The 15,743-nt window shown below is 38.1% G+C and overlaps 1 protein-coding gene across 3 annotated transcripts; it reads right to left on the bottom strand.

Annotated features, from left to right (window-relative positions):
• Positions 1-926: 926 nt before the first annotated feature.
• LOC102229571 (NADH dehydrogenase [ubiquinone] flavoprotein 1, mitochondrial) lies at positions 927-14,275 on the bottom strand. 3 transcript variants are annotated; one of them, XM_023345130.1, is made up of 11 exons: positions 14,252-14,275; positions 7,865-7,970; positions 7,697-7,779; positions 7,398-7,568; positions 6,037-6,220; positions 4,449-4,638; positions 4,155-4,367; positions 2,648-2,814; positions 2,491-2,572; positions 2,248-2,393; positions 927-1,199 (listed from the first exon to the last, which is right to left on the bottom strand). In XM_023345130.1, the coding sequence occupies exons 2-11, from the start codon at positions 7,967-7,969 to the stop codon at positions 1,119-1,121; spliced, it is 1,422 nt and encodes a 473-aa protein (XP_023200898.1). In that variant the 5' UTR covers position 7,970; positions 14,252-14,275; the 3' UTR covers positions 927-1,118. The 3 variants fall into 3 exon arrangements, with proteins under 3 accessions (XP_023200898.1, XP_005796524.1, XP_005796523.1); XM_005796467.2 differs by lacking the exon at positions 14,252-14,275 and adding an exon at positions 9,386-9,458; XM_005796466.2 differs by lacking the exon at positions 14,252-14,275 and adding an exon at positions 9,187-9,263.
• Positions 14,276-15,743: the final 1,468 nt, after the last annotated feature.

The following is a 15,743-nucleotide window of genomic DNA, read 5'->3' on the forward strand; positions in this document are numbered from 1 at the left end:
GAACAGCCATATTCATACTCAGATTAAACTACACAGATTGAATCAATTTACTAGTTAGATTTTTGGAAGCAATTGTTTTCCATAGATTTATTGAAAAGGAAGAAGGGGATGAGTAAAACTGCATGCCACACTTCCCAGATTTCTATTTATGCTCTATGGTGGTCTGTCACACACAATCCTCTTAAATACATTGAAGTTTGTGATTGTTTTGCAACTAAATGTAGAAAAATTACCCTTCCAGCACCATCTTATCCTAAAGACACCATAGTTCCTAACAAACTACGTTTCTCTCACACTGGTAGGTATACTTGCAGTTCCTAATCTATCTAAATAAATGAGAACCATATCTTTCATCTGCTCCTATCTTATTGAACCAGCTCCTCTGACAAGTTCTGAATGAAACACTGAAAATCAATTTTGTGATTCAAAACTATGTCAAAGGTAAAGACCTAATATCTTTGATCAAACAGAAAATAACTTAATATAGTGGTTATAATTAGATTCATGTCTGTATGCCTTAAATACATTTAAATTTTAGCAGTCCTTCAATTTGGATGATTCCTGTCAATATCAAAGTAATCCCCCACAAACCATCTTTAAAGATCCAAAATGTTCTGCTTGTATTTTTCAAATTTAAAGATTTTCTTTTAAATCCACTCTTTCACAGATTTTGTATGAACCTAGAATACATATCCTACAAATTTAGTAACTATTTATTTTATAAATCAGACCGTTTTTTACTTGGAAACTCCTACTACCCTTCATTTTTGTGAATTATTAGCATGGGTTTCAATATTTAAAGTATTTTCATGTGGATAGATCTGGTCCATAAGACTGAAATAAAAATATTAGCATCTCGGCATCAATTTTCTTTTCCACATACTAAAATTCTAAAGTAATACAAAAAAATCCAAACAATTCAACTCTTAAAATCAACCAATAGTTTCAGGTAATGGATCTTTATTGGTATTTTCACCGAACACGACAGAAGTGTGAATCGAAGCTTCCTGATGAGGCGAAAAGACAGTATATCATCTTTAGTTTAAATATTTCTCACATACATAAGGTTAAGAGCGTTTAGAGGCAGAAGAAAGAAATCAAAAAGTTGAGAACGAGATTTAAGCCACAGCTTGTTTCTGCTGCTGCTGGTATTCAGCGATTCGGGTTTCCATCACAGGCCTGAAGTGCCGGATTAATCCCTAAAAACACACAAAAAAAGAGATTATTTATGCGCAATATCACTTCAATATACACCATCAAGTCAAAGTGATAAATAACTTCATAACTGAGGAGATTATGACAGAACATAATGTAGAAAAAAAATCAAATGCATTATTTTGTTACTGTGGGAGGGAACTAGTGACATCTAGTGGCACAAACTGTTAATTACAAACAGGATTGGTCAAGTTTCAGGAAGAGCCTGTCAGCCCAAAATATCATCTCCATAACAAGTCCAGTACTTTAGTTTTAGTACTGTATTTAGTATTTAGTTTTAGAATAAAATAAATAAATCACACATTTACCTTTCCATTCCAGATGTTTACAAACTAAACCTTTAAGAGCTCTTATTTAATTGGATTTAACTTATTTTAATAACACGCAAAAAAGTTCACAATGAGTTTATGGCATTGATTTTCTACAGTAAACTGGAAACTGGAAAAAACAGGAACCGAACTTAAGCTGGAATAAAGGAAGAAAGACAAAAAGGAAGAAGGGCAGAGAAAAGGAAGGATACAAGAAAAGAAAAATGGAAAAACAAGAAGAAAGAACAAAAGTAAGAAATTGAAGTAGGACAGACAAGAGGAAGAAAGAAATAAAGGAAACAAGGTAAGACAAAAGAAGGGAGGACCAAGGACAACTAAAAAAGGAAAGGAAAAAAGGGGAAAAGTAAGGAATGTAGTTAGCATACAAGGAAGAAAGGTAGAAAAGAAGAAATGTAGACATAAAGAAGGAAGAAAGGAAAGATGGAAGGAGGGAAGGAAGTAAAGGACTGAAGTAAAAAAAGACTGGGTTTTACCTCTGACTGGGTTCCACCTCTAACTGGGTGCCACCTCTCACTGGGTGCCACGTCTAACTGGGTTCCACCTCTAACTGGGTTCCACCTCTAACTGGGTGCCACCTCTCACTGGGTGCCACGTCTAACTGGGTTTTACCCCTGACTGGGTTCCACCTCTAACTGGGTTCCACCTCTGACTGGGTTTTACCTCTGAGTGTTGGAATGATTTCTCTTCTCTGATATGTCTTTACCTGTACGGGCCACGCTGCACCGTCACCCAGCGCGCAGATGGTGTGTCCCTCGATCTGCTTGCTGAGCTCCCAGATCATATCGATCTCCGCCGGCCGCGCGTCGCCGCGGACAAAACGCCACATCATCTTATTCATCCAGTCCACTCCTACAGAAATCAACCAGAGCATCCAAAACAAAACATTTTATTTTATTGTTTATGAAAATAAATCCTTCAAAAAAAAAACTTAATGAGAAGCATTTACCCTCCCTGCATGGTGTGCACTGGCCACAACTCTCATGTTTGTAGAACTCAATCAGTCGGGCGATGGCTCTGATGATGTCAGTCTGCAAAAGCAACACTAATCAACCAATGACCAATGATACCGGCGTCTGGTCGCTCTGCAGAGGTGGCGGACTCACAGATTTGTCCATGACGATTAGAGCGGCCGTGCCGAGGCCGGTCTGGGCTTGAATGAGGCCGTCGAAATCCATTAGCACCTCTTCACAGACGTTCTTGGGGATGAGGGGAGTTGAGGATCCTCCAGGGATTACAGCCAGCAGGTTATCCCAGCCTCCGCGAACGCCACCTACCGCACAGATGTTGCTTTCAATTAAGTTAGGAATAAAAAAAAAAATGTAGTCGCTTATGTTAAGCCGTCCTAATCTTTGGCTTTGTGACCCTTGTACTGAAGGAGGACATGGCAGATGGATTTAGGTCATCTCTTCGTGACCTTCCTACTTAATTACACTTCAAAAGAAATAGATTTAAAAACGCACATATAGGAAAGACTCATCCCTGTTTTTAATATAAAAAAACCCAAAACACTTTTTTGGAGTTTTCAGCAGATTTGGGTAGTAACTAGTTACACTTACTCAGTTTACTTGAGTAACATTTTGGAAAATAGGTACTTTTAGAAGTATTTTTACAACACTGTACGTTTTACTTTAACTTGATTTATTTTATTATGAAGTATCGCTACTCTTTCGTAAGTAAAATGTTGGTTTGGTTTGTTTTAACCACAAATTCACCAGACAAAGACACACACCTGCAGTTTTTAATTAATGTTTTATATTGAAAATTTTGGAAAATTGTTGTTTTAAAATTATTTTGTTTACATGAATTACTTTCATTTCGGTTCTTACAATACCAAAATATCCACACAACTTTAGATTTTGGTCCAATTGATGTAATTTTTAAATGTTAAATGATTAATGTTTTGATAAATTACTCAGTACTTTTTTACTCTTACTTTAGTAATCTCTATTTTTTTATTTTTACTTGAGTAAAAATATGTTTTCATAGCTCTACTTTTACTTTGGTAAATTATGATATTTGAAAATTATGTTCAACAAAAAATAGAAAATATTGAGGTTCACCACCATTTTAAATATGGAGGCTGCAAATAGACTGAATGAAGGAAGAAACAACAGAGGAAACAGAAAGAAGGCACGGAACAAGGAAGAAAGGAATGATACAAGGAAAGAAGGAAGGAAGGAATGAAAGAGGAAAGCAAAAACGGGGCAAGTAAAAAAAAAGGAAGGATAAAAGGATGGAAAGACAAAAGCAATGAAAGGATGCGGAACACATTAAAGGAGGACACAAAAAAAGCAAATGTCCTAATTTTTTAAAATTAGATTTATCGTTAGAATAATCAAAAGAGTAATCAATTACTAAAATCATTAGTTGCAGCAGTACAAAAGTGAAGGGAATGATACAAGAGACAGCAACACCTAGAAAGGCCTGAAGGAAGGCTAACATTTAGACAGTGTAATTAAAGGAATAAAACCTTTATTTTTTCCAGAGTCAGACCTTTAACGTGCTGAAATCAAATGGCAGACTTTTCCGGATGTTTAAAAACCATGCAGGAAACACATATGGATGTTTTCACCCAGATTTAAAAATGAAAGCCACCATGTTGATGCATACCTGCGTGTCTCTCGATGAGCTCTTTCAGAGGGACGGACATCTCCTCCTCCACAGTGCAGGGGTGGTTCACATGACCCGAGATGTTGAACAGTTTTGTACCAGAGTTTCTCTCCCTGCCGAAGCTCACAAACCACGACCCTCCACGGCGACAGATGGTGGGCGCCACAGACACCGTCTCCACATTGGCGACAGTCGTCGGGCAACCAAACACACCTTCAACAAGAGGAGAAAACACTCGAGTTGCCAGGAGGAACCCACTGGGACGTACGGATGTTATGCGCTGCCTGAACTCACCAACATCTGCAGGGAATGGAGGCTTGAGACGCGGCTTCCCCTGTTTTCCCTCCAGGGACTCTATGAGGGCGGTTTCTTCTCCACAGATGTACGCACCGGCGCCACGCATCACAAACACATCGAAGTCGTAACCAGAGCCGCAGGCGTTCTTTCCAATCAGCCCAGCAGCATACGCCTCATTGATGGCCACCTGAAAGAGAAAGATGGGTTAATTCTGATTCATTTATTGCAAAGATTTTAACGTGTTAAAAATGTTTAATTTAATTAAAATTGTTTTCTGTTTTTGTATTCACGTTTCCAGTGCGCCTGTAAATCTGACGCACAATCGCAGCTACAAACAACAGCGATGAACAACAAAGTGGCTTTCCTTGCCACACTGAAGAGTAATTTTTTTAAAATTGACTTTAAAAAATTAAAGTACTTTTTTTTTTACGTTTCCAATTTTTTATCCTTTCCCTATCCCAATAAAGGACAGTACTCAGTATAAAATCAGTCAATATGAACCTGCAAACAGGATAGAATACATACAACAAAAAGCCAAATAAAAAAAATTTAAAGTTTTTAAAAAATTGTTTTTTGCTTCAAAGAATGATCTAATGGGATGCTGGAATATATGACTGTTGTTTACTAAAAAGAGTTGAAGCTATTCAAGCCTAAATACTGTTTTAATGCAAAACATGTAGGTAGCAGCAGGAATGCTAATGTCAGCGTTTCTAAAGAAGTTTTTTTTTTTTAAATAAGTTACATGAATGATCCTGGATTTATGAAACACTTGAAAGCTAAATAATGAATGAATGACCTAAATAAAAAGATTAAAACAATAACTATCTTTGTTGTTGAGTTCCATAATTTAGCAGAAAAAAATATTTCTTTGATTAAAAAATGTTGCTTATTTTGTCGATAAATAGTTCTCAATAATAATGTGATTAATCAAAAATTTTAATCAAGTCCCACCACTAAAAAAATATTTATTTCTGAAATTAGGTAGGAACTGGGAAAATCTGTTTAAAAGACGACAAGTAATTGACAGCCATTTGTGAAGAATCAATTACATACAGCTCTGGGAAAAAATTAAGAAACCACTTAAAATGATTTTACTCTTTATAGGTTTATGTTTGAGTAAAGTGAACATTGTTCTTTTATTCTATGAGCTACCGACAACATGTCTCTGAAATTCGAAGCAAAAATTTTGTATGTATTTGCAGAAAATGAGAAATAACTAAACGAGGCAGTGCTTTCAGATCTCAAATTATGCAAAGAAAACAAGCTCATACTCATTAAGAAACAACAAAACTAATGTTTTAACTCAGTTCAGAAATCAATACTTGGTGGAATAACCAGGAGGTTTTCAATGGGGTTCAGTCCAGTGGTTATTTTTTTTCCCCCACAGCTGTATATGTAAATTATGTCAATACTGAAATGTTTGTATGTCCTTTTGCCACTTTCCTTTTAAAATTTTGACTATTCATTATTTAGAAAGTTTAACACTAATAGGTGTAGTTTTATACACATTTTTTAAATTAATGCTTTCTGCATTACACAACAGCTGTTTAATAAACTGCCACGCCGTCGATGTGCACACGTTCACCTGCAGGTTGGACGACTCGTTGTAAAACTCTCCTCTGATGTAGATGTAAGCAGCACGAGCCCCCATGGCCCGGCCTGCGATCAGGCAGCCCTCCACCAGCTTGTGCGGGTCGTGCCTCATGATCTCTCTGTCCTTGCAGGTTCCAGGCTCTCCTTCGTCTGCATTCACCACCAGATACTTCGGCCTAAAATACAGACACAAAACTGGGTCAAGTCATGTAGGAAAAGCAGCAGCAATTATGGAAAGTAGAACCAGTTTCCCATCGGATAAAACTGAACAGTAAGAGCAACAACAAGACTGTGAGCAGAAGAACCGACCTATCCAGAGGAGAAGTTAATAGATTAACTAACTGACAAACATTTATAAAATTCTTTGTTTTCATTTCAGCTATTGAGGAAATCAATGATTGGTTCACTACTAAATACAAGTGGAATTTTAAAAAATATTTCTATCTGTATTTAAGGGAAGAAAGCTGAACCTAACATTTAGACAATGGAACTGTGAATAAAGTCTTGAACAAGATCGAAACGATTAAGCAGATAAATCATGATTTAATTGATTATTAAAATTATCAACTAATTTTGTAATCAATTAATCTCATGTTACACAAAAAAGGCAATTTTGCTGAGAGGACAACACACTATGAACAGTAATTAAGCCAAAACTGTACAAAAATATATACCATACATTTTGCATTAAAGATAAAAAATTTAAAAAAACTTTCTGTAAACAGTTTTGTTCTACTCAAAACTGTGTAAGTGGCATTGTTTTAGCTTCACCTGGTTCAAATGCTGTAAAAAAAAAAAAAAAAAAAAAAAAAACTCCTTTTACTATCTAGTTGTTAATCAGTTAATCCAAAAAAAATAATCAACAGCTCATTCACTGTACTTACTTTAATTCAAGCAAAAAGAGTTGAGCTTTTCACATGTTGATGTTAGAAACACTTTTAGCTGCAGATGCATCATTTGCTACAAATCATCCAGCATGCACTGAGGGGATGTTATGCTATTGCATTATAGGCAATAAAATGTTTATTTTCTCATTTAAAAAAAGGAATTGAAGTATCTTGTTTGTTTGCATTTTAATGCATTTCTAATACCGTATGACAAAAGGCTTAGAAACATCTGCAAAATGCTTATATCAAAATAATCATCAGAATAAGCAATAACTAAAAAAGGAAACAAATATTTATCTGTAATGTATATTTTTTTCTTCTTCCACTTCTATCCAAACCCAGTGCCAATCTGGAGATTACTAATATAATAATTAGTTTCTTGACTCCATTTCTATATTATTGAAAGCTTTAAAACAAAATATAATGAGGAGATCAGATGTAAATCTGCCAGGCTCTCGGCACTGACCGGCCGTCGCTAGGCTTGTTCATGAAACTCCACTTCATGCCAGTAGGGAACCCGGCTCCGCCTCTCCCCCGCAGACCAGAAACCTTGATCTCATTGAGAATCCAGTCGACCCCCTTCAAAAGGATCTCCTTGGTTTTGTACCAGTCGCCACGCTTCAGTGCCCCGTTTAGCCTACCGGGAAGCGAAAAGCACGTAAATATTGTAAATTATTCCATTCTTAAAATCATTTTGATTGCCAGAGTGCGCTGAATTAATGTTATGATACTCTGGATTAAGCAAGAAAGTAAAAGTCATGTTACCTCCAGTCATGACGGCCATAAAGATTTGTGAAAATTCTGTCCTCGTCTGCCAGTGGGCCAAATTTAGTTTTCTTTGGAGCAGTCTGGTTAAAGAAAAACATAATTTTTTTGTATGTGCTTTTTGAAAGTTAAACTATTTAACGGTTCTATTAAAAACAGACAATGTACCTGTGCAGTGCTGTTGAATCGACAGAGAGTGGTCACGCCTCCTTGGCTGATTGCAGCCGGAGCGCGGGCCACAGCACCCACCACCGAACGAGACAAGGACAGCATCCTTCCAGCAGAAAACACAAAGAGCAGCAGCTTTAAAACTTCAGCATCAGAGCTCTCAAGTTATTTTAATTCAAGAAGACAGAAATAGAAATCATTTTTTCATCTGAAAATGAAAAAAAAAGCTATTATTGGACAAATATTTTCCATAACACACAGCTCTTCATGTCAAGAACAGAAACGTGAGGATTGAAGTGTACTTCTAGTGGCTAGTGAAAATACAGAGTTAAAATAAAACATCCAACAAATTTATAAGATATATGTAGTTATCACACATTTAGGATCCAATAATTGCCCCATCTTGTTTGTACACAAACCATTACTAAATGTAAACAAACTTATCTTGCAGAACCTCCTGGACAAGGTTGCAAATCTACAAAATGTAAAATTATCTTGTAATCTTTTAAATTGGTCTTTGTCAGTAGTTCTCCAGGCTGTTTGAATGTCTTTCTAAGTTTCTTTTTTGGCTTCGATGGCTTTACCACTCACTTTATATGCAATCTTTGTGGTTGACCTTTTCAAAATATTGGGAAAAATTTAGGAAAAACTGGGCTAGTATACCACAAAAGCAGCAAGTTCTGTTGCTTTTGCATATTTGACCAAACCTATGAAGCTTTTGGTGTATTTAAGTATGTTGTACTGGTGCAGAGTTATCAAATATATTTGTAATTCAGTAAATTTATGACCGTGTTTTTTTTTTTTTTAAAAAGAAACGTTTTAAGTCAATTGAGGGCTGTTTTTCTCTATTTTAATCAATGTTTTTATTTTTTTGAAACAAAAAATTAAAACTGAAAAATTATTTTGAACCTCGGAAAACAAATTATACATAAAATATACTTTTTTATTTAGCTCAGATAATTGTTTTATTCAATTAAATAAAAGCATATTGTGTCGTAATTAAAATCTCAAAGTAAAATCCACAAAAATAATAAGTGCCAAAATAAGACACTTATCGATGGTTACATCACGTTAACCTTAAAAACAAAAACACTTAAAAACAAAAACAACATGGCTGTAACTTTTAAGAATAATCCCACAATTATACTTATTTTGATATTTCAGAGATTGCCTTTGTATTGTTACGTCAGATGTACAAAGTAAGCTAAAATGGGAAGAGAAATTGTGATCAAAGTAGTTCAGTTGTTGCAATTAAAATTACATATATATATACTAAACAAAAAAAGGTATTAATACACAGGGATTGTGTTGATCAAACTGACCTCGGTGCTGACATGCTAACTATAGTTAGCATAGCGGTTAACCTTGTAGTGGAATTAAAGCAGCGGACCCACGGAGCTACATGCTAATTTCACACACATAAGCGCTAACTGGTTAATTCACTGTATATCTATCAGAGGCAGATATCTAACCTGCAGCAAGAGTCAACAATAACCAACAAAAACAATCCGCCTAACTTACCTTCTGTCTACGTTAGCGGTTTATGAAACACAGCTCTACAGGAAGCAGAGCGAGTGACCCGGATATAGTTAATAACAGAGCCGCAGAGGTGGAAGAAGAAAAAATTCAGAACATTAATCTGACCCTACAGAGCATATGTAACCTTACCAAACAACATGTTTGGTAAGGTTATTTAATAGGGCCTGGAATATATTTTAACTCATAAGAATGAATGGAATTTTTAAATTTGTGAATCTTATGTTGTGTTATATGTGAATAGAAATAGGCTGTGACTCAATTATATATTACATTTACATTTACTCAGTTACATTTAGTTGAAAAAAAAATACTACAGAGTACTTTTTAGCTTTACTTGAGTAATATTATTATGAATACTGCTACTCTTACTGTTGTTGCGCAACACCCCCCCCCTCCTTTCTGTCTCTACTCTCTCACTCTCGTACTTCCTCTTCTGAGAGGGGAGATGTGCTACCAGCTCTCCATCTAACGGGTTAATTGAGTTTCCTAAATCTGCCGGGATTTACCCTGTCCAGAACTGAAGTAAACTCTGTTTAAGCTGGTTTCGAGAAACGATTCACCTGATTTTTAACGGCCTACATCCAGGTGTCTCACCCTTCTTCCCTCTGTGAATTAGCCAGACTGAGCAGCCTACAGCCAACTAGTTTCACAGAGCACACCTGTTAACGGTCGCTCGTTCTCTTATTTTACAACTTGCATTTGTTATTGAACCAGGTAGGTTTTAGTGACTCGGGCGAGTCCCAAGGATGACGTTTTAAATTTGGGCTACCAGCAACTTAAAAACATTTTAAACTTTTTCCTCTCCAGAATCAAACATCACAGCTATTTTACAACCATCAAAGAACTTTAAGGTGACTCATTAACTGAATGTCCACAACATCTTTTAGATTTTCTTTATGCTAAATATTTTATTAGTAAGGCATTTTTGCAAGGGTCAGTACAGCTTAATTCAGTAGCAGAAATAATCAAATAAGTAAAATCAATCATCTAGTCTGTCTTTCCCTACTGCTGACACTGAAAACTAAAAAAAGGGAACCTTTGAGAGAGACGGACGGAGCCTGGCGCCTCGAACCCCAGACCTGGCACGACGACGAAGAAGGTGCTGCAGCAGGAGGAAGACGCCGATCGATGAAGGCCAGGATCTCCGCAGGTCTGATGATGAAGAAGGTGTTGCAGCAGGAGGAAGACGCCGATCGATGAAGGCCAGGATCTCCGCAGGTCTGATGATGAAGAAGGTGTTGCAGCAGGAGGAAGACGTTGATCAGCGAAGGCAGGAATCTCTGTAGGTCTGATGAGCCTCCTCTCCGCATGGATGGTGAGGTCACACAGGACTTGGTGCTGGCAGGAAGGAAGGCACCAGTTCTTCTTCTTTGTCTTTGCCTTTGTCTTCATCTTTGTCTTTGGGGTCTGAACCCAGCCGATGAGAGAAGTGCGATTTGAAGCCACAGGTTGTGGGGCTGACGGGTTGGTCCCCATGGCCGGACAGTCTTCGGCTCCGTGGCCCCGGCTCTTCTTCAGCTGCAGAGTTCTTTGTCCATCTCTTGGCTCGAAGCTGCCCGGAGGATCCAACGAACGGTTCCTCTTTTGCACTCACCTTTTATAGGGTTTCTGACTGCTTAGACAGATGATCTCATATCCATCACTGTCTTACAGACATTTCCTGATGTCTGTGCTAATGTCTCAGGGTTGCTCAACCTCCTATGTCCATTGCCTGCACAACCTTTCACCTACTCTCTAAATAAGGCGTTGATCATCTCTGCTCTCCTGTTAGTTCCTTGCCTTTCACCTTTCACCTACTCTCTACCTCCAACATATCAGTGATGTTTAATTGCAGTTACACCTTTTACACCATTTCAAGTTCAATGTCAAAATCACATTTATATCACATTTATTTTCTTTAGCTTCTTTGATTTAGCATTCATTTATAATTTTATAACCATAACTTATATCACATTTATTTTCTTCAGCTTCTCTGATTTATCATTCATTTATGATTTTATAACCATAACTTATTAATTATACTTATTATAATCTTAATGTGAGTTATTACAGATGTTTTTCTGAAAAGAAACCAAGAATAATACATGATTCTAATTATTTGATGCCAAAGTTACAGTTACTTGTTTTTCTTGTAACTGTTCCCACAAATGTTCGTGTAAATATTATTACAAGTAAACCAATATTAATATAAGTATTTTACTTTGAATCTTATCAAATTACCAAAATGTTTAGATTTCATTCTTTAAACTTTCATGATTTAAAATAAGGAATAGTCTCAGCTATTTTTTATAAATCTGCAGGCTGGAACTTACTTCCTCTTTTTCCAGGAAACCTGCTTTTCCTGTTTAATGACTCTTTCTGACTGACTATGATTTCTTATGATTAGATAGAAAAAAGTAGAATTAAAGCAAAGTTTGCATGAGACAAAAACAACACACACAACTAGATTTATTTTATTGACACTTAAGTCTACTGTTGGGCCTAGATGTCACTTGAGTGATTCATTTTAAAGATAACTTTATTTATTATTACTGTTAAACTAACTTTATTGACACTTAAGTCTACTGCTGGGCCCTGATGTCACTTGAGTGATTCATTTTAAAGATAACTTTATTTATTATTACTGTTAAACTAAAATCTCCAGCATGGGGAAGTGGGATGAGCTCGGATTTTCTTGACACCCCCTCCACGAGGTCAGACCTTTCACATGCTGGGAGTCCATCACCCTCCTGCAGTTCGCCGTCCTCATCCCCTGGAAAGAGAAGAGGTTCGTCTGGGATGTGAAGATGCAGATTCTTCATCCTCAGTTGTCACAGAGGGCTCAGTGTAGTCATCAAAACTCCACTTCTCTTGACACCCCCTCCTTGGAGTTTTGATTTCCCCCATGAGGTGATGAATGTCGAAGAAAACTTGGATCGTTCTGATTCTTCTACAGGAACTTTCGCTGGATGAACTGTCGGTTCTTCAGGATGTGGGATGATTCTTTAGGGAAGGGAAGATGGGCTGAGACAGAAGGCCTCAAAAAAAAAAAAAAAATTCTGACTGTTCAGCAGAGCAAAGCAAAAAGCATAAGCATCATGACACTTTATCCGTAATCATGATCCTTTGCCATTTTAATCCATCAGGTTGTGACAGGAGTTCTTCTTTAGCATAGTCCAATTTCTTCACGGCCCTCCCAGTCCAAAGCCTTGAAGTTGTTCTTTGAACGGCAACCTTCCTGTAATAGTGGCCAGTCTACTGTAGGATGGCATGGTGCTTGATTCTCTGGCCATCGTCTCGTAATGTTCTGGTTCGCTGTAGCTAAGAACTGGCTTGAGCACTGCTTCCTCATGGACCCCTTTCTTCATCAGTAGTACTGTGTTGAAGTTCAGTACTCACTTTACAAAATCTTGGGCGTTGAATCTCAGCTTGATCACCGTAGCTGCAGGCCGATCTTGAGCTTTAATCCAAACTCTCTGCCCTGTTTTCAGTGACACTTTGAGCTGCAACTTCCCTTTTTCTTCTCTGAGCAAAAAGGAGAAGTGTCTTCGCCTCCCTGCTTTCTGTGACGTGAACGGAGTTCCTCTGCAGGGGAAGACCTGCTCTTCTAGCAGTTGTCACTGTGTTCATCAGCACCAAGAGGTACTTCTCACCTCTCTTTCCTGTTGTCCCCATTGGTTCTGCTACATCCATGCAGACTGAACCCCATGGGACTGTGCTCTTGATGAACAAACCTTCCATCCGCTGTCCTGGGTGCCCTGGGTAGCTGTGCAGAAAGTTGATGCAGTTCTGTTGAGGTCTCCTCCTTTTCCAAACGATCTGGACGGCCGGCTTCCTCCGGTTTCTTCCCCAGATTTTCCTCCTCGAAGTGATCATCCATCACTCCGTCTCTCCGTCGGTTCGAGTTGTCTATCCCCCAAAGCCTCTCTTTGCGCTCTTGAGCAGGGATGGGTCTAGACTATGTTGGCTACTAGCTTCACTGTCTGGATCCGGTCATTCTATCCTCAGTAGAAGCTTTCCCTCACCTGTACGCTATACAGTTACTGCGAGGGTTGTGACTGATGGCCTTATCAGTCACCACTAACTCTTTTCCCTAAGAGTTAGTAACCCAAGTGAGCTATTCAGAGTCTCACATCTGTTTTCACTGACTTGGCATAGGGCCCTCCTACTTCGTTAGTCGTGCCCCACGTTGGGCGCCACTTGTTGTTGCGCAACACCCCCCCCCCTCCTTTCTGTCTCTACTCTCTCACTCTCGTACTTCCTCTTCTGAGAGGGGAGATGTGCTACCAGCTCTCCATCTAACGGGTTAATTGAGTTTCCTAAATCTGCCGGGATTTACCCTGTCCAGAACTGAAGTAAACTCTGTTTAAGCTGGTTTCGAGAAACGATTCACCTGATTTTTAACGGCCTACATCCAGGTGTCTCACCCTTCTTCCCTCTGTGAATTAGCCAGACTGAGCAGCCTACAGCCAACTAGTTTCACAGAGCACACCTGTTAACGGTCGCTCGTTCTCTTATTTTACAACTTGCATTTGTTATTGAACCAGGTAGGTTTTAGTGACTCGGGCGAGTCCCAAGGATGACGTTTTAAATTTGGGCTACCAGCAACTTAAAAACATTTTAAACTTTTTCCTCTCCAGAATCAAACATCACAGCTATTTTACAACCATCAAAGAACTTTAAGGTGACTCATTAACTGAATGTCCACAACATCTTTTAGATTTTCTTTATGCTAAATATTTTATTAGTAAGGCATTTTTGCAAGGGTCAGTACAGCTTAATTCAGTAGCAGAAATAATCAAATAAGTAAAATCAATCATCTAGTCTGTCTTTCCCTACTGCTGACACTGAAAACTAAAAAAAGGGAACCTTTGAGAGAGACGGACGGAGCCTGGCGCCTCGAACCCCAGACCTGGCACGACGACGAAGAAGGTGCTGCAGCAGGAGGAAGACGCCGATCGATGAAGGCCAGGATCTCCGCAGGTCTGATGATGAAGAAGGTGTTGCAGCAGGAGGAAGACGCCGATCGATGAAGGCCAGGATCTCCGCAGGTCTGATGATGAAGAAGGTGTTGCAGCAGGAGGAAGACGTTGATCAGCGAAGGCAGGAATCTCTGTAGGTCTGATGAGCCTCCTCTCCGCATGGATGGTGAGGTCACACAGGACTTGGTGCTGGCAGGAAGGAAGGCACCAGTTCTTCTTCTTTGTCTTTGCCTTTGTCTTCATCTTTGTCTTTGGGGTCTGAACCCAGCCGATGAGAGAAGTGCGATTTGAAGCCACAGGTTGTGGGGCTGACGGGTTGGTCCCCATGGCCGGACAGTCTTCGGCTCCGTGGCCCCGGCTCTTCTTCAGCTGCAGAGTTCTTTGTCCATCTCTTGGCTCGAAGCTGCCCGGAGGATCCAACGAACGGTTCCTCTTTTGCACTCACCTTTTATAGGGTTTCTGACTGCTTAGACAGATGATCTCATATCCATCACTGTCTTACAGACATTTCCTGATGTCTGTGCTAATGTCTCAGGGTTGCTCAACCTCCTATGTCCATTGCCTGCACAACCTTTCACCTACTCTCTAAATAAGGCGTTGATCATCTCTGCTCTCCTGTTAGTTCCTTGCCTTTCACCTTTCACCTACTCTCTACCTCCAACATATCAGTGATGTTTAATTGCAGTTACACCTTTTACACCATTTCAAGTTCAATGTCAAAATCACATTTATATCACATTTATTTTCTTTAGCTTCTTTGATTTAGCATTCATTTATAATTTTATAACCATAACTTATATCACATTTATTTTCTTCAGCTTCTCTGATTTATCATTCATTTATGATTTTATAACCATAACTTATTAATTATACTTATTATAATCTTAATGTGAGTTATTACAGATGTTTTTCTGAAAAGAAACCAAGAATAATACATGATTCTAATTATTTGATGCCAAAGTTACAGTTACTTGTTTTTCTTGTAACTGTTCCCACAAATGTTCGTGTAAATATTATTACAAGTAAACCAATATTAATATAAGTATTTTACTTTGAATCTTATCAAATTACCAAAATGTTTAGATTTCATTCTTTAAACTTTCATGATTTAAAATAAGGAATAGTCTCAGCTATTTTTTATAAATCTGCAGGCTGGAACTTACTTCCTCTTTTTCCAGGAAACCTGCTTTTCCTGTTTAATGACTCTTTCTGACTGACTATGATTTCTTATGATTAGATAGAAAAAAGTAGAATTAAAGCAAAGTTTGCATGAGACAAAAACAACACACACAACTAGATTTATTTTATTGACACTTAAGTCTACTGTTGGGCCTAGATGTCACTTGAGTGATTCATTTTAAAGATAACTTTATTTATTA

The sequence above is a fragment of the Xiphophorus maculatus genome, chromosome 13 (genome assembly GCF_002775205.1).
Source record: "Xiphophorus maculatus strain JP 163 A chromosome 13, X_maculatus-5.0-male, whole genome shotgun sequence".
Classification (NCBI taxonomy): Eukaryota; Metazoa; Chordata; class Actinopteri; order Cyprinodontiformes; family Poeciliidae; genus Xiphophorus; species Xiphophorus maculatus.